Genomic DNA, 20,824 nt, shown 5'->3' on the forward strand with positions numbered 1-20,824 from the left:
CCCCAGTCCAGGGAGCGGGGCAGGCCGGTGCTTCAGCTTCTCTTTATTGATGGAATTTTGTGCTCTAGCACCCCGGGGGGCCGTGGGAGTGAGGGACAGGGCTCTGGGGGTGACACGCGACTAACGCACAGAGACAAGGTACGAGGGTGCAAGGGGAGCGCGGAGCCAACAAACACCCTTCCGCTGCCCGCCCCAGCCCTGACAAGAAGAGGATTTGGTCTGCGGGGAGGGGGGAAACGGGGGAACCGGTGACCACACGTCGCCTCTCCCCTTCCCAGTCGCCCCAAAAGAGGGCAGGGGAAGGGGCGTTGCACACCCTGAGGACAGTCGCTACAGGCTAAAGAGGATGCAGGAACCTCCTACGCTGACTCCGACATAGGACTTCGCTACGGGGGAAGAGGGTTTTTACAAAAAACTAAACGCTTCAAGTATATTTCTTTTTAGTGATTTAAGGTCTCTTCCCCCTGTTGGTGCTGTACTGGGTGGTGTTTAGCAACCTACATCCACTCTAGGGACAGAGGAGAACATCGCAAGCGATGGCTGGTCTAACGCGAGGGGAGCGGAGGGGAAGGGGGAAGGAAGGTGTGCGCTGGTTTGACGTCGGTCGTTCAGGGAACGGGCACCACGCGCATGGTGTTGGTGTAGCCGGAGCCGGGACGCCAACCCGTCAGTACGATGACCAGGTCTCCGCTCTTGAAGAACCCACGTGCTTTGCCTGGGAGAGGGGGGGGAAAAAAAAAAAAAAAAAAAAAAAGAGAGAGAAGAGGGAAGGGTCAGAGCTCGGCTCGCTGCTCCCCACGCCACCCGTCCGGGGCTCCTCTGGGGCGTGGAGCTGGAAATTCAAGAGCAGGGGCTCTCTCCAGAGAAAGGAATGGCCCGGCTCCAGGCTTGGCTTGTGTCTCAGGAGCAACGAGCAGCGTGGTTCAAGGGCTTCCCAACGTTAAAACCAACCTGGTTTTTCTGCTGGAAGCTGTTTTAAGACCGCCGTGACAAAGCCGCTGTCCCGTTTCCCAACCGGATGCGGCTGTGCTTATGCAAGTGCCATCCCCCATTTCCCAACAAGACACCGTTACCACACAGGCAGCCAGTTCCCCTCGGCAACACCCCCACCCCACCCCCCCAAAAAAAAAATCATCCTCCGAGGTGCTCAGGAGCCCTGTGTCGCACCAGACCATTCCTTGGTGGAGGCCGGAGCAGTGTCACTCACCGACATTCATGCCCAGGTTCACGCGGAGGTCCACGTCCTCCGCCCAGGCGTCGTGGGCTGGTTCTTTGCAGAGGACGGGGAAGATGCCGCGGTAGAGGTGGGCCTGGCGTGCCGTCTGGTCGTTACGGGTCACGGCGATGATGGGAGCCCGCGGGCGGTACCGGGACACCAGGTGTGCTGACCTAGAAGGAAACCAGACACGAGGTGAAACACCACATCACGGGTACAGCCAACGGGAGCACGAGCAGCGGCAAAGTTCGCCCGTCAACCTCGGAGAGACGCAGGGGATGACCACAGGAGACGCTGGTGAGAGCTCGACGCTCTGCTGAATTCCCAGTTAGGCAAACTGGGAGGACCACCACGAAAGGCAGTCTCCAGTCTCGTGGGGGAAGATCACCTCGCCTCTGAGTTTAGGAAGCGCCATCCGTGTGTTTTGGTCCCCGAAAACAAGCCTTTAGTTGTCTCTGTTGCTACGCGAAGGTGGCGAGCTGCCCATTTATTCTGGCCTCCGCAAGCAGTCCTTGGCATCTCCACGGGGGTCCCCCGCGCGTTCCCTCCCGGTTTGAGGAGCTCCCGGTTTACGGGATGGAAAGAGCCCGGCGCCAGCGGCGCTACCCCAAGCGTGCCAGGGGGGAAGCCATTTGCCTCCCAGCCACGTTCGTCAGGGAACGGGCCGGTTCCTCCACACAGAGCTCTGCTCTTGCGCCCAACAGGAAGCAAACGCATCCGAGGCCAAAATTTATACCAGGAATTTGGGCGCAGAGCGCTTAAAAATGCCTTAAAATAGCAAGCAGCACGCCCTGGGTGGGGACGAACGGCTTCTCTTTCCCCTGGCACTGCTTACAGAGGGCATCTGCAAATAAATAGAGACTAAAACTGCACGGCCGTGGCAGTTACAGCTCCATCTTTCCCGACGAGCACGCCTGTATCTCCGCTAGCATTTGCGGCCTCGTTTAGCGGAGCCAAGCTCAGCACTACTCAGATTGAAATGTCGCTGCTTAAAAGTAGGCGGTAGCAGTCTGCTCGAAGCACCCAAACACACGTGCCAGCTCTCAGACAATCCTTCCCACACTGTCCAAGAAGCCTCCCGGTAGCTCTAGGAAATCTCCAGGTACTCAAAGGCTGTAACAGAATCCACAGCTAAAAATATTCAAATATCAGAGTTCAAATCTCTTTTAAAAAGGTCAAGTGTAAGACTGGAACCTTTTACAAAGAAACATTAGAAGCAAGAGGGTATCCAGAAACTTACAGTCATCACTCCTCATCTCTGCACAAAGCGGCTGCTTTGAATCATTTTAAGCTGTAAATTTAGGTGAAGGATTCACCCTGATGGTCCAAATCTTCAGGTAGACCGTGCCCAGCGCATATAATCACATCTCTGCTGCCGCTGCACTATTTCTTTGGTCCAAATCCAGTGCAAGTAATTCAGATTTTCTTCCGGAAAGCAGTCTGAGACTTATGGTCGGACATGCTTTGCGAGCGAGCAGCCTCTAGATGGAAAAGCTGATCAGCAAGGCTTCAGCTCCCTTTCCGCAACTGGAAGAGTGAATCTCGACTCAGCAGTTGTCACCGTCGCTGGACTGAAATCCCAAACTATATAGTTCCAGCGCGTCCGCACTGCGGTCTCTTACCTGCAGCCGAGGCCCTGAGCTCACCTAAGAGCGCAGGCAGCGCTTGGCCGCTGGGCGCCTGCCAGATGTCTGCCCGTCCAGCGAGACTACTCGCAGGCAGGCATAAAGGAAACCGCTAAGAGGGAAATTTCCGACGCTTTCCGTTTTCCTGCCTAACAGTCCCTCTTCGCCCTGTGAGCTTAAGCAAGCAGGGCTGATGCCTGAAAGGTTCAGCAAGGGACTAAGAATTTGGATGCCACTATGAAAGGCCAAGGCCTTGATTTTAAGAAAAAAAAAAAAATAGATTCTGCATCCACTGAACTTCTGCCTTACTGTTAAATCGAGGATTTCTTGCCAAGAAGTTTGAATCGAAGCTGTGACACTTATTTTCCCTTGACTCTTCCAACCAGCGCTGCCGGCAGAGATGCCATTCGCAATGGCAAGGGGAAGCAGAGCTCAGTGCTGACGCCACGCTGCGGAACTCGGAGGTTACGTACGCGCAGATGTTTGAGACGTCTGCCCATCTCCCGAGGAACCGGCACCGCAGGCAGGGCTCTCAGTCGCTGCCAAAACCCGGGCTTCACCGTTACAGCTCTAGTCTTTCAAAGCCTTTTTTTTTTTTTTTTGTGGAGGGGAGTTTCCTTTCACCCACCCTGTCACGAAGTGGGCTTGACCTGAGGGAACCTGTCACCTCCTACCTTCCAGACTTGGTGAGGACAATAATGGCCCCGCTGCAGCACTTGAAGGACGCTTCCACAGCGCCAACAGCGGCGGCCTCCGTGGGATCACAGTTCAGGGAAGTCAGACGACGAAGTTCCTCAAACAACTGCCTGTGAAAGATGGCGGCTTCGGCCTCCCGGGCAATCTATAAGAGCAACACGCGTTCGGGAAGACAACACTCACGTCAGTCGCTCGGGACGGCACGGGGTAAGGCGAGGTGCTCCATCAGCGAGGTGTCACACAAATACCGTCAAACTTTTGACGTTTAACACTTGCCAATTAGCGAGCCCAGATTTAGCTCAACACGCTGGGGCAATGGCCGCAATGCTCGGCCGCCCAAACAGCACGGCTTTATTGAGGAACCGTTCCATTCTCAAGGTTGGGGTTTTTTTTACCAAATTGGTGGCACCTACTGAGTCACCTCGCCCTGCCGAGCCCCCACTCAGGTGACATTCATGCCAACTGCCAGGCACTCTCGCTCTGCTCCTGCCTACCTAAAATCCCTCCCTATCACAGAGGAGCGGCCGGCTCGGACCGCAACGGTTATGGCAAGGCTGATACCGTAGCTTGGTTGCTAAATATCTGCAGTGTTAGAACGGAGCGTGTTTTGACTCATGGCACCAAGTGCCCTCTCTGAGCCCTACCTGCCAGACTCGGTCAGAACTATCAGGGCTGGAGCTAAGCACTTAAAAGACGCCTCCACCGCGCCCACTGCCATGGCATCGGCAGGGTCCCTGTTGTTAACATTGAGGCGGAAAATTTCTTCGAACAGCTGACGATGAAACATTGCTGCCTCAGCCTCACGAGCGATCTGCAGGCCCCAGTAAGAGGGAAGGAGGAGAAAAGAGGAAAGAAGGAAAGATATACCAGAGTAACATGAGATCACGTTAATTTGCTTAATTGTCATAGTAATGCATGCAAGAAGATATTAAAGGTCAGGCTGCGAAACTCTTTTTGGCTCTCAGGTTGTGAGTTTGCTGAACGCAACCCGTTTGACGTGCCACAGCCGTGGAACGCTTTGTTGCGGCTGCTCGTTGCTTCCTTGAGAGACTCCCGTGCCATCTACCTGCCCCCGGTTCCTCAAGAGGCAATCCCCGTAGCTCCACGTCCTCCCTTCGGACCCTCCCGACACCACACAGCACCGCTACAACAGCCTGTGTGGAGCCAACGCGCAGGCAACATGCTTTCCATCTCGTCCCTGAGAAGGGGAGATGGGCTCTCTCCTATCTTCAGTAGATTGAGTTTAACTCGAGAGCCAATAAAGATTTGAGAGCCAATAAAGATTTTATTTAACTTGAGAGCCAATAAAGTTTCACCTCCGAGTGCTGTACCAACTTCCCTTTCGGTAACAGCGAAATAAACAGGAACAAGCCTTCTTTATAGGGTTGTCACAACACGTGTGTTGGGTTATTTGTACAGTGCCAGACTCGGACAGACAAGAGGTGCGGGGGCACAACTAAGGACTTTCTGTTCAGACTAAACATTTGCAACAAGTTCAGTAACCTATTCATCCCAGCATGCTGGGAATCACTCACATTTAGAGATAATTCTTATCTCGGAGGACTGCATTAGCCCTTGACAACCCAATAAAGAAGGCCTGCAGAGACTAGAAGAGTGTGGCAAAGGTTCATCATCTTGTCAAGGCCAACTTCAGAAAGCGAGCAGCCACTACACAAAGCATGACGAGTTGATGTTTAAGCAGAGACTGAAATGCCCTTATAGTGAAAGCTCTGTAGTTAGACCCCTTCCAAATAACAATTTTGCTACTCTAGCATTAATGAATTATTTTATGCTGTGCTGGGAATTATCTCTCTTCCACAGGTAACAGTTTAAGCCAAAGTAGTTAAGTATCTTATATCTAAAAATAACAGGACACATGTCACAGGCGGGAACAGCAGGCCAGGGCCAACTCTGGTCCTAAAGCAGTCGGTTTTGTTGCCGCTGGCTTTACACTTGCCCTTAGTAAAATGGAAGTATCTGCCTCAAAGCACTTCCTCTGAACGCAAGAGCTGGTAGCCAGGCAGTTTATCTTCAGGTCCTGGTCCAAAGGCAGGCAACTCTGCTTAACACGCAGAGCAAACCTGAGTTTAGAGGGCAGCCTGCATTCCCCAGCTGTAAGAATATGTGTACACACGTGTCTGCTTTGACAGTGGCTGCGGAAGTGCACAGCAATTCTTAAGTCCACGTCACAGCCGGCTTTACTCGTACAGAAATGGCAAGAGGGTTTCTAGTTGGTACACAGGTGGAAATACCAGGGCAGAGGTGGGAGAAAGGAAAACGGAGCGGCTATTTAAACCTCGGTCCCATTAGACAGCGTGGCCAGGGCGGCATTTGAAAACAACTGTGGATTGCGGACTGGAATTGGAAGGAAGCCCGCTCCCACAAGCGGGAAACAGCCTGCCCAATATTTGGAAGCTCGCTACTAAACTCAAGGCACGTGGTATTTTAGTCACAGAGGTGCCAGCTACTAAAGAGTAATCTCATTTCTGCGAGGCTAGCTGGAGAGGGATCGCTAAGCAAAACCACTGCAGAGTCCCAGCAAAGCTGCTGCGACAGCCTGGGGAGAGACAGCTCAAGTGTTTTAGAGAGGTGCAAGGGTACTATGCAGCGCAGACCCTGATTGCTCTCCACATCGCAGCCCACGTTTGCTGTCTGCAGCTCACTACAGAGGGAGCTTTACTTGGAATACTCCTGTAGCAGCACTGGATAATCAAATATATAAACTCAAACCGATACCAATTTCAGGCTGGGGAATGCATAGAGGAGCTGCTTTTTACTCAGCGCTCTCTCCCTGCTTGGCCACTTCAGAAGGAAATATTCACCTGCTCTGGCCACGCTGCAGATTTTCAGACCGTGGGCGCTATCCCTGGGCAGGGCTTCTCTCAACTAACACCAAGGGGAACGTGCTCCTGCCATCACAGAGTTGGCACCTTGCTGCCTGTGCCGCGTTACGTTAAATAAAGCGAATCTGTATTTGCTCCTCTGCACAGAGGGTTAAAACCCTCGGTATTTCTGCAGGGGCCTGGCAGAGCCAACACCGCTACTCCCAGGCCTGCGGGAGGAAGGGAATCACGTGTGAGGGATCCTGAGCTCGGGCTACAGGCACAGGACCACCTGCCCCAGGCTAAGAATTACACCTGAGGTTCCATTCTGGCATTAAATTGGTGCAGCAAGTTTCCAACTCGCAGTAGAAAGTCAACCCTCGTGATTTAGGGAGTGAAAAAACTGAGGAAGAAGATTTTAGGTGCACCGTTAGGAATCAGCCTGTAAACCAGCAGTCGCTGCCCAGTAATCATCAAGTCATATTTTTGCATTTGCCACGTGCAAAACAAAACACCACTCCATACTGACCAGATAAAGGTAAAAGATATTTACATACGGCACTGCAAACAAACGCTAGCTGAGTTGATTAATCTATATAACCTGAATTGCAAGTAAAACTTGTGAGAGTTATAACTCTGGTGAGAGTTATCACCGCCGTGATTCACAGCGCTGGTAACTGGGGAGAAGCAACGCTTGTAGCTACTCGACATCAGGCTTTTTATCAGCTGAAATGCGAGCTGGGTGAACTCGAAGCAGAGCAGAGGTTTCTGGCAGTTCAGGCATGTAAAAAATACGGTGCTGTCAGTACCCGTGCAACAAACACCCCCAACACTGAGCGCACCAGGTGCCGAATGCAACAGCGCTGTAAATCAGACTCACAAACCTCCCCCGCCTCCCCCCCCGGAAGAGTCAGCCGATACCTTTCATTATCTAGAGATAAACTGCTTGAGCAGCTCCTTGACCTTGGAGAAGTTTAAGGCATTTAATACGCCAAAACAAATAGGGCATTTTGAGAAACTCCTACCAAGGTAACGGCAAAACAAAAAAAACCCTTTACCTTGGCCTTGACAAAAATATGAGAAATCTGAAGTTTTAGATTTCAGAGCAACCGCAGAGCTGTTCTCAGCTCTGCCCAACAATAGTTTGGAGCACATAAAGTGAGGTTTCAGGCCCTCAGGACCACGTTAGGTTAAAAAAACCCCACACCTGCAGCAGGAGTGCGAACAAAGAAATCGCTACTTTGGACTGCTAGGTGCTGCCACCTAGCACCAGACACATTTAGATCTTCAGGTGCCTGGTTGAGATGGAAGATGCAGGGCAAGAGAGTACTGCTACTGTCACCTGCGGGACCGGCTCCCCACCAGAGCGAAGGCGGTAGTACTCACAGCGTGCTGCATGCGCACGGCCTCCAGCGGGTAGTCTCCCTTGGCGGTCTCTCCGGAGAGCATGATGCAGTCCGCTCCATCCAGGACGGCATTAGCAACGTCACTGCCCTCGGCGCGGGTCGGGCGAGGTTTCTTGATCATGCTTTCCAGCATCTGGAAGAGAACAAAGTCAAAGAAATCAAGATACTGCAGAAGGAACCAGTTGCTTTTTCACTAGTGCACTTCAATGTGCTTTATAGATGGGGCAGAAGCCAGGATGCAGCCCAAGGACTCTGGGAGATGAGACCATTCGAGAGATGCTTTAATTTGAAGCTGGTTAGCAACCGGACCCCTACCAGCGAGAAAAACAAGGCATTTCATTTTGTACCTGTTCTATATTTACTCCTTTTCCAGGAGTAAAAAAAAAAAAATACAGATTTAACCCACACACCACCACAGACACAGTATTCTGACTTTCCAATTGAACTTTTCAGCACAAGGCTCAGTCTAAGGAACTCAGAGCTCTTCAGAGCACAGAATTGCATTAGACATCTTTATGGAAAGCTCAAATCCTCACGTGCTCAAGCTTTCCTCCCTGTTGCAGCTCACCACCGGGCAAACATCACTCCTTTCCTCACAAAACACCACCCGAGGCAGCCTTTCAGTCATATTTTCGTAGCAATATGGGAAAAGGAGCACATGCTGCTGTAAATCCAGAACCTTCACTGATGACTACAGTCTAGAGCCAGTTTTCACTTCCACAGCCTGTGCACAGAGCGAGCACAGCCGGGAAACCAGTCCTCCCAGTGCCTGAGGACTGTCCGCACGTGATCCCTACTGGAACCAGCGAAGCCGAGCATCAGCTCTCCCTCCTCCCTAACAGCTCCCAGAATAACAAGGATATGGATCTTTTACTCAGTTCCTTCCGACGCCACAGCGTGGGAAGATACCTGGGAACCTTAGCAAGCCTTCTCAGTTAGACACAGATGAGCTGCTACAAGACGCCAAGGCAAAGCATACGCAATTTTCCCCCAAAATCTGTTTTGTCAGCCCAAAAGGCTCATACTGTGCGAGGTTTCGAGGGGTAAAACCTTCAGCAGCTGTAACGACTCTGGCAGTTACAAGTTCGCATTGCTTTCCAAGTACCTGAGTGGCACAGATGATGGGTTTGCCAGCCCTGTTGCAGCGCCCAATCATCATCTTCTGGGCAAGGAAGACTTTTTCAGCAGGGATCTCGATGCCCAGGTCACCGCGGGCCACCATAATGCCATCGCTGGCCTCCATGATCTCATCAAACCTGACAGCAACAGAAGAGGTTTGTTAACCTATTTGTTCAGCGCTCCGAAGTGCAACACGCAGCTACGCTGTCGGCACAGGGGCTTTCCACGTGCCATTTTGGTACCCTGTAATGCCGCGGTAGGAGGAAGAAAAACAAGACCAAGTGCTACACAAAACTTTCTAAAGCTATACAAAGAGAGATCAAGGGGAGCCTGAGTTGACCTGAGATATTTTAGCTTGATAGTTTGGCGATTCCCATGCATTAGCTCACCAATTTGCAGCCAAAAGAGCAAGTTTGAACTCACACTCGCTACAAAAAATACCGCAGATTTTTCAGGGGTGCGGGGATTGTGACAGTTACAGAACCCACCACTCATACGCAGCTACATCAAGTCCCACGCACGTAGTGTTAACTACCACCCTGTTACTCGGACTACTGAGTTTGCTGCTGTTGGCAAACCAGAGACCGGGAGTCCTGACTACAGCGTGAAGGGGCTGCGTTCTTCCGCTGATACAGGGCGACAAAACTGAAGCGTCACCTGCGCAAAGCTCACCTGCGCACGCCCTCGTGGTTCTCGATCTTGCTGATGATCTTGATGTTCTTTCCTTTTTCCCCTAGCACCTTCCTGACAGCATGGACATCAGCAGCTTTGCGGATGAAGGAAGCAAACACCATATCCACGTTCTGCTCCACACCGAATTTTAGGTCCTGAATGTCCTTTTCAGAGACCGCGGGCAGGTCGACCGCAGCACCAGGCAGGTTCACTCCCTTCTTGCTGCCGAGCATGCCGCCGTTCTCGATCTCAGTCATGACATAGTCCTTGCCTGAAACAGATGTGTTCCCACGGTCAGTGTTTACCTGAAAGCTCGCCACTGCCAGCTCCCACACCGCTTCGCTGCCCAAGAACAGCGGTGCACACGATGAAAACATAAATCCACTGAAGAGAGCGGTGATACGCAACACATAAGCTTGCGATTTACCCACGGGAACACAACAGACCGGTTTAAAACCATTTCTACATTGTTCTTGGCAAAGACACCATTTGTTCCGTGCAGGAGGTTCAGACTGCCTCCCCAAAAAAGCCACCAGGTCTCACTTCTGCACGTTGGAGCCCTAGAATACCAAACTGAGCACCCTGAAAGCCTCACCCTCTGGGATTTGAGGTGATACCTGGAGGCTAAAGCAGTCTAGGCAGCACTAGAAAGGGAGTATTGTGGAACTAACCTTGCATCTACGTTACCAGTTAAAGCTAGTTCTGTCTCTAACCACAAAACTCAGGGTTTATGCCGTGAAACTAGTTAAATCCTGCATTAAAAACGTGAATTAGCCTGGCTGAACAGGCTTTGATCGTAAGCACTGGTACATCCCTACCACACATTCAACTTTGAAGAGAAGTTTTTAGATGACAGTCTAGTGAAACCCAGCTGAAGATACATTTTGGAAACTTGCTACACTTGAAGTAGAGAAAGTTTTGCTCAGAGTGAGTCTCACTACAGCATTACAAACCATGTACTTCCTTTCTTTAATGTGCAACTGCAAGCTAAAAAACACAAATGCGTTTCGAGGAAAAAACAAAGAGGCATAGCTGGAACGGTTGTTACCCACCTTTCTCCTTAACCAGCAAGGAAATCAGACCATCATCCACGTAGATTTTGCTGCCAATTTCTACAACCTTGGTGAGATTCTTGTAGTCCAACCACAGCACGTTCTCATCGCATTTCTCCATGAAGGCATCATCCAGGGTCACTTTGAGCGGTGCCCCCTTCTTCAGCTCCACTTCTGCTGTGCCGCTCTGCGTGTCAAAACGTGCGTTTCAGCAAAACCAGTAAAAACCAGCACACAACCACCTCCCAGGCTGCAACAGTTCGTTAAAACTTTTGGTAGCTGGTTCGTTAGAGGCATTTTTTTTGTTCGGAAAAGGCCGCGTAACACAATAGCTAGTCTCATACAGTGAAAAAAGTGGGAAAAAAAAAAAAAAGAGCAACTTACTCCCTTAATGAGTCCAGTTCGGATTTCAGGTCCCTTGGTATCCAGTGCAATAGCCACAGGTCTGTAGGTGATGGGATCAGAGGCAAAGCTTTCTGTAGCTTCTCGCACATTCTTGATTGTGCCCTCATGATACTGGCAAGGAAAGAAAAAAAAAATGGAAACATTCAGGCCATTTCTACTCCACCACTTATGAAAAAGACCACTACGCACCCCAAACGCTGCCCAGGCTGACAGCTCTGCTCTCACGTGATGCTCAATTTCAGTTCTAGCTTAAGAATTGGACTGAGCTTCCAGAAAAGTGACGCATGAGGATACAAAGGGCTTCCCCACATGAAAGTGGGGTTCGGCAGTAACCTGGCTGTGCCTTCAGTGCCCCCAGTTCTAATCCCAGGAGGAGAACTCAAGAGACAGCCCAGGCACTCGGCTGAAGGGGCTTCTCCAACAGGACATAGGTTTGCAGGTGGCTCACTGACCAACAGGCCTGTAGAAAGAGCGTTTCCGGAAGCTTTGCTGAACGTCTGCCTGTTCAACACAGCAGAACATTACGTGCGCGGAAAGACTCCTGAATGGCGGGAAAATGTCACAGCCAAGGAACTGCCACACGCGGCTGCTGTTCTCCTCCCTTCAGAGCACAGAAGGGAGGAAGCCATCCTCTGCGCTGCTGACTCCCCCGCAGACTTTCAGTCTGATCCCTTTTATCAGTCCCACAGGCGAGCAGATGGACAAGCTTTTTTACAACGCTAAGGCTTAAATTTCCCCTCAAAATAAAGGATTTGCTAGGAGAACGTTATTCATTTAAGTAGTTACAGTTTGTTTCAAGAGCCAAAGCAATCGCAGCCAGAAGTTCAAGACTCCAGCACCACGCACCCGGCTTGCAAACTTTCACGTGCGCAAGAGCATTTTGCTAACGCTGCCAGTTTCAGGACAGACAGTTCTGCGGGGAAATTCCCATCCCAACTACCTCAAATAAGCTTCAGATGACCAGCAGATCAGTTTACTTTACTCTTTTAAACAACATTAAGAGATAACCTTGACTGCAAGTTGCGTAACACTTGACAAGACTTTTGTAGATAAGAAATACCCTTTCCCCTCTCTGTGCCACAGACCGACGGCGTTTGACCCGAGTTGTCTGGAAACACCCGGTTTCCCCCCCGTGCCACCTGCCTCGACACGAGCCTCGCACACCGACTTCGGTATCATGGGGATGATAATCCAGCGCCAGAAAGGCGGGGCCAGAAAAAGCCGTGCTGAAGTTCACGTGCAGGGCCTCGGCCAGAGATGATACGCTGCAACTGCTAACTCTTTAGAGCAGGAAAAATTATTTAGTTTATTGATTGAGCGTGCAAGTTGAGATTGACAAGGCCCCGACCCTTCCACGCACCACAACCTAGATGGATGCGGTACAGAAAACCTGTCTGAATGGTGCTCCTACGTTTATCAGGAGCCAGTCACCCGGGATTTTTCATTTTTAATTCCACAGTGAGCTCCTAGAGTCCGACTTCCTGAAGAGTTACATATGCAGAACAGGAATGCAGGCAGAGCTGAAAGTAAAAGCTATTTTTTTTTTTTGTATAAAAGAGGGTGGCAGCCAGGTGCTACAGCACCTCTGATAAAGTTGAAGCCCTGTTAAATGCTTTGGGGCGGATACAGAACCGAAGCACTCGCGACAGATGAAAACCCTTTGGGGCTTCACTGGAAACCGGAGTGTTTTGGAGGAACCAGGAGCGGACTGAAACTTAAGGCTGGCTACGGCCAACAGTCAAACTCAACCCAGACTCTGTTGTAATCTAACCTCATCTGTATGAAATGTGCAATTAGACCTCACCCAAAGCAGAAAGCCACAGTCCCCGTCCTCGAACCTCAGCTAACAAGTACGCAAACCACAGCGGCAGCTCCACAGGGCAGTAACGGTGTGAAAATTCCCAGTTTCAGCCTGGCTGCTGACTCCCTGACAAGCCACCGGGCCCAAGGGCCACCCGGAGAGGCGGAGTTATCCCACGTAACCATTCCTTCAGGCAGATTTTGCTAACTGCAACCTATGCACCGACACTACCCCAGGGCGTTTAGTCAAGGTCTGATGGTCGTCCACAGTTTTAAGCATCAGACCTTTTGATTTTGACAGTGCCCTGTGGCCTTTAAAGGCCACGAGGGTGAGAGGCCAAGCTGTTACGCACGGCGAGGCACACGGTTCAGTAAGTAAAGCTGCCTCCAGCTGCTACTGGCTACCGTCTGACATTTTGAAAGCTGGAGGGCAGCCAGGGGAAAAAAAAAAAAAAAAACCTCATCAGGAAGGCTCAGGGTGGCATTCTAGGCAACCTGGAATGGGATCCTCAGCTCCTCCAGTGTCGCTGAGGATCTCACCTATTTATAGCAATAAGGGCTTGTCTGCCACAAACAGCGTGGATTTCTTTTGACCTTATTCTCATAAGCTCACCACACCGCCTCCCAAGTACCGTGACTGCCCAGGAACACAACCGGTTAGCTGAGCAAACCCAGGAGCTCAGTTCTTCCAACTAGACACAGTAATTACTTCAAATCACTAACAGTTTTCTTTTGAGACAAGGTTATTCATTGATCGCCTCCTTGCAAAACCCCCAGCAACAAGACAAGAAGCGAGACGAACAACTGCTGGTTGCGTACTCAAGCGGAGGTGGACAGGAAGAAATGTTCTCGGCTCCCGCTATTAAGTGAGAAGCGGCAGCTTTGTACAGGGAACGGCAGGACGTGAGGAAGAACTGAAGGATTTCATGGCAAGCAGTTGGCACGCAAGCTTCAAATATCAGTTACCTGGTTCCCTGGTAGACAGAAGAGCACGGAAGCAACTTGAACTTGCTTTCAAAACGGCTCAGAGAGAGCACTTAAATGTTATCAACAATTACACGGGCTCGATGTGTGCAACCAACATGCTTTCCCAAAAAGACAGAGCTAAGTTTCGCCTTCCCACACTAAGGCTGGTCTGGACAAAGCTGGATTTCCCTCTTCCATGAGGGAAAAGGGTCAGACGACATGCACTGATGGCTCAGTCGGGACCGTTTCAGCTCAGACCCCACCCTTACCTCGTGGGTGCCGTGAGAGAAGTTGAGGCGGGCAACATTCATTCCAGATTTAATCATTTCCTTCAGCTTTTCCACTGAGCGGGAGGCTGGGCCTAGGAGGAGGAAACAGTTTGGCTATAAAAACTTTGTAAAAAATAATGAGATAACCCAGACACACCAGACTGTTTCACGCAGAAGGGAAAAAGTAAGGTATAACGGATACAGACTTGCTCAGCGCTGAAGCGGCTCATCTCTGCAGTAACAAAGATCGTTTTAACTTGCCTGGAGGAGCACAGCAGAACCTGACCAGTTCTGATGTCCCCGGCTACCAGACTCACTCCTAGCAATAACACGGGTTGGGCAGACATGGGAAAATTGTGTTCTTTCAACACACAAGTTCAGCCCTGGCAAGGGATGAAAGCCAAAGCCTCCCCACAATTTCCCTAACAAGTTTCACCAACGCAGGGGTTGGCAGCTGCGCATCTCTCCTATCTAGGAATCGCCTACCGATGGTGCAGATGATGCCGGTGTTTCTCGCGATGGTTGGCTCCGAGTCGATGTCCAAGCGGCACATGTGCTCCAGGAAGGTATCCGCCATGGCAGCGTGCAGCTGCTGGGTCTGGATGAAAGCAGTCCCTGCATCGTGGTGCTTCGACATCGTCGCTGGAATCCTGTGTCTAGAAGGGAAGAAAGCAGTGCCAGGTTTAGGAATCCCCCAGACTTGCTCATCAAGCAGAGACACCAACACACCCACGTGATGAATATGGAGGTAACAAGAAAGCTGCTACTGGGTCAAACTATCTTTATGTTCCTACTTGAGAGTCTTAGATACAGGCAAGACACACTTCTATTTCCACGTCATCCCCCACGTACACCACCCAAAGCTCACCTGCCTTCTATGCAGATGTTCCCTTCATAGCTTCTCTTCATTGCCAGTCTTCCCCTGGAGCTACACAACGCAACAAAATTCAAGCACTTGAGTGCGCAGGCAGAGAGATTCTGCCTCCTCCCTCCCAGCTCTCGAGACATTTCTCCTACAGGCCTCAACTACGTTTCCCATCGCAACCAGGGCAGCTCGTCGCTAGCACGAGTGCAGATACACTCTTACGCAAGCAATCTTCTGCCGAGCAAGTACACTTGAGTTCATTTAACACAACACCTTGGCAGAGAACATGTGAAAGGCTGAAGGTTTCTTTAAATCGCTCACGGTCCCTCTTCAAACCAAAGACACTGCAGGTCTCCTCTGGCCCCTGCATTCCCCCTCACCCAGGGCAGCAAAAAGCCACCACAAGGTTTACGACTGGTTATTTTTCTCAAAGTTTGGATTAAAAAAACCAAAAAACCCAAAAAACCTCTCTGAACTCAGGCTGCTTGCCCGTACAGGACTAGAGCATCCCCTCAACAGCAGAAACAGCCTGCAATCCCAAGAGGAAGCTGAAGTGAAACTTAACCGTCCACTGGGATAGGAGGACACTCATTTCCCAGCAGTGCTGCTGCCCCGGGGCATTTCTAATTGTGCACCTCAGGCCACACGGCCTGAGAATTTTATTCTCAAGTAGCAGTGGTGGCTAAAAGCTGCTAGTCTTCTTCGACCTGCCCAGGCTAGATTGCCTGCATTCAAAAAGCCTCCGGTAAAGAATGATGTAAGGTGGCTACCAGCACAGGCAGATCACTAGTCAAACTTCAAACAGTGGTTTGACTTCAAACTTAATGCCCTGGGCACGCAGGGGATATTCAAAGCAAGCTTCTCTTTCAGCATAAGCTGCCTTCAACTATGAGAAATGCCTTTAGGGTGGCACTCGTAGAAACCCAGGCTGCTGCTCAGGTGAAGGTAGGGATAGAGCAGGGGTTTTGTTCTGCCTGCCCCAAGCAGACAGAAAAAAAAACCCCCAATAAATCACAAAACGGCACTAGCTATGCACACCAGCTTTGAAACAGAGGCACTAATAAACCCAAAAGCTTTGTCAAAGCTGGCAGGGCTGACCAGAAATGAAGCCATGCCTCTAAGAAACAGGCAGGAAGATGCTCTGCCAGCCTGCCATGTGCCTGCCGGGTGCCGCAGAGGCTCCATTCGCGCCGAGGCTCCTCCCCTCTGCCACTTCTGCTCCGCAGACCTTCCCCACATACGTGCAGATCCTCTCGCAGGCAGCCCTGACTCACCATCGCCTCATTCCCATGCGGCATAAAGGAGTCAGGCTAGCGAAAACCATAATTTGTCCTGGCAACCCTCCTTTCCCTCAGTCCTGCCAGAAATTGCTGATTCACCGGAGTCAGTACAAGAAGGTCTGCCCACATAAAAAGCCCGACAAAGTCCCATTATTATAGGAAAACCTGCTGGTCAGCCCTGAAACATTGTGTTTTAGCCCTCTAACACTTGCTGCTGCTTCCTCCGACACCTGCGGAGCAGTGCCGGCTTCTCTAGATGCCAAAAAATAAATAAAAAAAAAAAAAGCCTTTGCTGGGAAAACCTCTCCACACAAACACAGACGAGCAGGTCTGCGCAGCTTCTGGGAAGGAGAGGAAAATGAACCAACGGCATCCCGAGATGGAAACTGCATCCAGAGCATGACTTGGAAGTTTTTAAAAATAGGCAGGCGAGTTCTCCCTATCTCATGGAAACCCCCCACACCCACTCAAGTCATTTGCAAATATAATTTTAAACCCCCTAAAGTATTTATAAATACAAAAGAGAAAGGAAAGTTAAGTTCACAGTCAGAATCTCCTTCACAAGATTTTCCAGCAGTTCAGTGAGCTCAGAAAAATTAATTAGACACATCGTGACCCTGTCCAGGGGCGAGAGCAGAAACCCAGCAGCCAAAAAGTATCTGAAATACCCATCTGCTCACAGCACCGTGCCCCACTACCAACAAGTTTCACTTTTTAATACTTCTTCCTGCCTCCCATTACCACATATTCACAAAGCATCGACTGAATTCTGCTAGAAGGACCAGTCTTCTAAATGTAAGAGGAATGCCTGGCATTTCCCACTACTCCAGACTTGCTTTTTATTAATATCAAACAGAGCAAGGATTTCAAGGACACCCGAAGACACAGAGCACTCAGTCTGGGCTGAGCGAGGAAGGGGGGGGGGGGTAAGCAATACCCTACAAAGCCTGAATGTTTCCAGCACTGAATAAATCTGAATTCCCTCCTCAAGGAATAACGATTAAATCCCCAAGTTTATTACTTGGGCTGCCTGCGCTTCAGGCAGGGCGGCCCAAAGATGTCTGGCACCTCCCGGCTCTTGAATATTCTAGAAAGATCCGTTTGAGGTCAGGACGACCAGTTTTGCAGTAGTGAGGTGACTAACGCTCGCCAGCTCATCCTGCGGTTGGCTTGAGAGAAACCCTAAATCCTCGGCACCTCCGGATCTGCCCTTGGGGACAGAGAAAGCAGCGGCAGTCCCCACCCCAGTCCCCACCCCGGGCCAAGCCTTCACTGTTATCAGTGACAAAGGGAAGTGGAAACTGCAGCCAGGAGGCCTTGAAGGGACTGTCCCCAGGCAGGACCGGCATTAACCATCACCACGCCGGGCAAAGATGTTTTACTGGCAGGAAGGGGGGAAGCTCACGGTGGGTGAGGATTGGGGTTTTATTGCTCAGCCTCGCTTACACAACCTCAGCGGTGCTGCAGAACAAGGCTGCTCACACCCAGTGTCCCTAGCCAGAGGCAGAAATGGTCTGAGTTAGCGCTTCTATTAGAGAAGGGCAGGGTTATGAAATCAGGCAGGCCTTCAGATTCCCAAAAAAAGCCTACAAAAGCATAAGCTTCGTTCATTCCAGAAGCTAAAGGCACTCAGCAACAACAACAAAAAAAATATTCAGCTCTGCAGCAAAGCGGGTTTTAACAGTCTGGCAACCCCCCTTCCAGCGAGGGAGGACAACACATTCTTCCCTCGGCGGCTGTTGCAGGAGTTACGTTACGTAAGTACAAGATGGCCACCCCAAAATGCCATCTCTTTTCTGCAACGCTGGATGGGAACCAGAAGCCACCACCTGCTCCCGGTTGGCGTATGTTCTCCCCGGCAGCGAGCCACAGCTCCGCAACGGAGATGCCGCCTCCTCCTCTCCGGCCTTTCGGAAAACAAGTTACCGGGGCCGGGAAGGTCAGGCCAGCCCGCACGGTGCTGGGAGACATCAGCACTTTCCCTGCGCGCAGATGGATTAGCGCGTTACTTTAGCCCAGCTTGCCCTCCCTGGAGGGCAAAGGCGTACAGGAAGCTTAACAAAAAAAAAAAAAAGAATAAATTGAGCGAGTTGAGGTGACAAATATCAGATACCTGGTGACAAGAAAGACTTATCTCGAGGGTATTTGCAGTGCGGGCACACCTACCGACTTAACCTTGCAGCGTGGTGCTCTGGCAGAGGACAAGGAACCTTTCAGCCTGGCCCCGCACCAGCAGAAGCCACTTAGCTGCCTTCAAGGAAACTGTAAAAATCTTTTTTCCATTATAAAAGAAAGTTTTGGGGGTGGAGGTTTTTTTGTTTTGTTTTTTCTTTTTATATTTAAATATAAGTCCAGGTGGAAGTATAGATCCCTCCGCTGCATCCCCAGCTCCAGGACGGAGATTTGCTGCGCGCCCAGCTGCGGGCGGCAGCGACAAGGTACTGCAGCCCCATTCCCTACGTGCCATCCATCACTGTGCGCTGCAGTGGCCGCAGCACCGTCTTCCCCAGGGGAGAAGGGAGATAAAGGACTAGCACGTGGTCCGCAGCCTGGGAAACGTCTTGTTCCTATTAAATTAAATTATCAGCTCAACACACAGAAAGGAAACGAACGCTGGCGTTGGATCGCTCCAGCTAACACCAATAAATTAAGGTTTTTGTGAAATCGCCAACTTTGGGTGGATTAAGAAAGAGATAACCAGGAAAAACGCAGGCTGCGCCGCAGCCTCCGCAAGCTCGTTATCTAGTAAAAGTGAAGTTTCTTGCAAGGGTTTCGCAGGCAAAAGTCCCCGCTTCAAACACGTGGCTCGCAGCAGAGCTTCCTGCCTCTGCAGAAGAGGCCTGCCTTCATCTGGTGAGGGTTTGGAAACGAGCTGGCATCAGCATGACGCATTAGGCCGTCAAACTTCAACTCCTCTAAATTAGCCTAAATTCTGCTTTATAAATTGGATGTCGAGCATAAAATTATGTGCTTAGGACTGGTTTTTATTTTTTTCTTAATTAAACACTCCTAGTTGCACAACAAGCCCTCGAGTTTCTCTGGAAGTATCTGAGGAACCCAAAAAAAAAAAAAAAAAAAAAAACCACCCACTTCTTTGTCCTCCTACCTTTAGGCCAAGGCAAGTCAGGATTAGCAGCAGCCCTTCGCAGGAGGCAGCCAGAAAGTTAAGATATTAACATCACAAAAACCTCCGCAAAACACTGATTTCTGTTAACCTGAGCCTCGCCGATAACGAGTTGCCTTATCGGAACAAAGGAGGTTTTTAGAGATTGCCAGTCTACTTTTACGAATCCGAGGAGGCAATCGGGAGGTTGCCATTGTCCGCCGACAAAAGCGCCATTCATGCCCATCTAGCCTTGCAAAGAGGGGTTTAAACACGTTTCAAAGGTTTTCACAGTTCAAGGGACTGTCCAAATCAATTTGGACGTGTTTAGGCAGGCATAATTACAGGAGAAGATTAAGTCAGAAGAGGCTTTCTCTTCCGGGGATGGGGGGGGGGGTGAAGGGGGGGGAGGTGAAAGGGGGGTGGGGGGGGTGAAGGGGGGGGGGAGGTGAAAGGGGGGTCGGGGGGTGAAGGAGGGGGGGGATAAAGAGGCAACAGCATCAGTGGTGAGTTTAGCGAGCCGTACGCTGATGGAAGCTGATGCCCTTCAGAGCATCGCCGCGGCTCTTACGTGAGAGCAGGCACGGGGGGGGGGGGGGGGGGGGGGAGGAGTGGGGGGAAAGCCGGCAAAGCGCTTCGCTCCGTCTGACTCAGCCTCCCAGAAGACTCCGGTCCAGCCCCAGCCATCAGGAAGGCGGGCGACGAAGTGTTGCAATCCGGACCCCCGCGCTCCGGTTTTACCGCACCGCTGCGGGACACACACGCTTTCCCCCGGTACCGCTCCTCAAGGACCCACACGTACACACAGATCCCCCCCCAAATACCCCGCGGCGAGGGCGGCGGTGCCCACCCGGGGCAGCGGCTGCGTGGGGCGGGGGGAAGGATGCACCGAGCGGGGCTGGGCGGGACGGCGCCGCGCCACGTGCTCGACCCCACGAGCCCACCGCGCGCGCATACCCCCCACCTTCCCAGGGGGCACCGCGGCCGCGCGCGCTCTCTCTCCCCCCCCCCCCACAACCGTCGTCCTGAGGGAGACCCTCACCCGACGGCGGGAACGGGGACGATGGCGGCGGCGAGTACCGCTGCGGCGGGTACCGCTACTCGCTCGCCGCCGCCGCCTCCTCCTCCTCCTGCTGCTGCTAACCCCCATGCCACCGTTACCTCCTCCTGCTGCCGCCGCCTGGCCTCGCCCCGCACCCGTCCTCTCCGAGAGCCGCCGCTCCTCTGCGCTCCGCCCCGCCGCCCCGCCAAGGTGATCCCGGCCGGCCGGCCGCAGCACCGCCTCCTTCCCCTCCCCCCCCCACTCACTCACTCACACACACACCTCACCCCGGCGGATCACTCCGCCGCCCGCCCCGCGAGGGAGAGGGGAGGGGGAAGCGGTGGGAGGAGGCGGGGCGTCGGGACTCCTTTTCTTTTTCCGGCGGACGCATAAGGCGCGGGGGATAGGGGCGGAGAGAGAGCGCTACGACACTGCACGCGCCCGGCTGGCCAATGAGGCGGCGGCGCAACCGCCGCGCACGCAGCC

General features: G+C 51.8%; 1 protein-coding gene across 3 annotated transcripts; it reads right to left on the reverse strand.

The window, feature by feature from the left end:
* Positions 1-26: 26 nt before the first annotated feature.
* On the reverse strand, positions 27-20,577 carry PKM (pyruvate kinase M1/2). Of its 3 annotated transcripts, none has more exons than XM_054836838.1 (11): positions 20,458-20,577; positions 14,535-14,704; positions 14,049-14,140; positions 10,993-11,124; positions 10,609-10,795; positions 9,557-9,827; positions 8,871-9,021; positions 7,746-7,898; positions 4,182-4,348; positions 1,208-1,389; positions 27-715 (listed from the first exon to the last, which is right to left on the reverse strand). In XM_054836838.1, the coding sequence occupies exons 2-11, from the start codon at positions 14,683-14,685 to the stop codon at positions 609-611; spliced, it is 1,593 nt and encodes a 530-aa protein (XP_054692813.1). In that variant the 5' UTR covers positions 14,686-14,704; positions 20,458-20,577; the 3' UTR covers positions 27-608. The 3 variants fall into 3 exon arrangements, with proteins under 3 accessions (XP_054692813.1, XP_054692814.1, XP_054692815.1); XM_054836839.1 differs by lacking the exon at positions 4,182-4,348 and adding an exon at positions 3,516-3,682 and having other exon boundaries at positions 20,458-20,558; XM_054836840.1 differs by lacking the exon at positions 20,458-20,577 and adding an exon at positions 20,339-20,394.
* Positions 20,578-20,824: the final 247 nt, after the last annotated feature.

This window comes from Grus americana, chromosome 10 (assembly GCF_028858705.1).
Source record: "Grus americana isolate bGruAme1 chromosome 10, bGruAme1.mat, whole genome shotgun sequence".
Classification (NCBI taxonomy): domain Eukaryota; kingdom Metazoa; phylum Chordata; class Aves; order Gruiformes; family Gruidae; genus Grus; species Grus americana.

Bases quoted from the DNA above. Each gene is read 5' to 3' on its own strand.
- PKM (XM_054836838.1), bottom strand. From the start codon at position 14,685: ATGTCGAAGCACCACGATGCAGGGACTGCTTTCATCCAGACCCAGCAG. The intron at 9,022-9,556 runs GTGAGCTTTGCG...TGTTGCTGTCAG, and splicing joins AACCACGAGGGCGTGCGCAG to GTTTGATGAGATCATGGAGG. The intron at 7,899-8,870 runs GTACTTGGAAAG...GTTCTCTTCCAG, and splicing joins CCATCATCTGTGCCACTCAG to ATGCTGGAAAGCATGATCAA.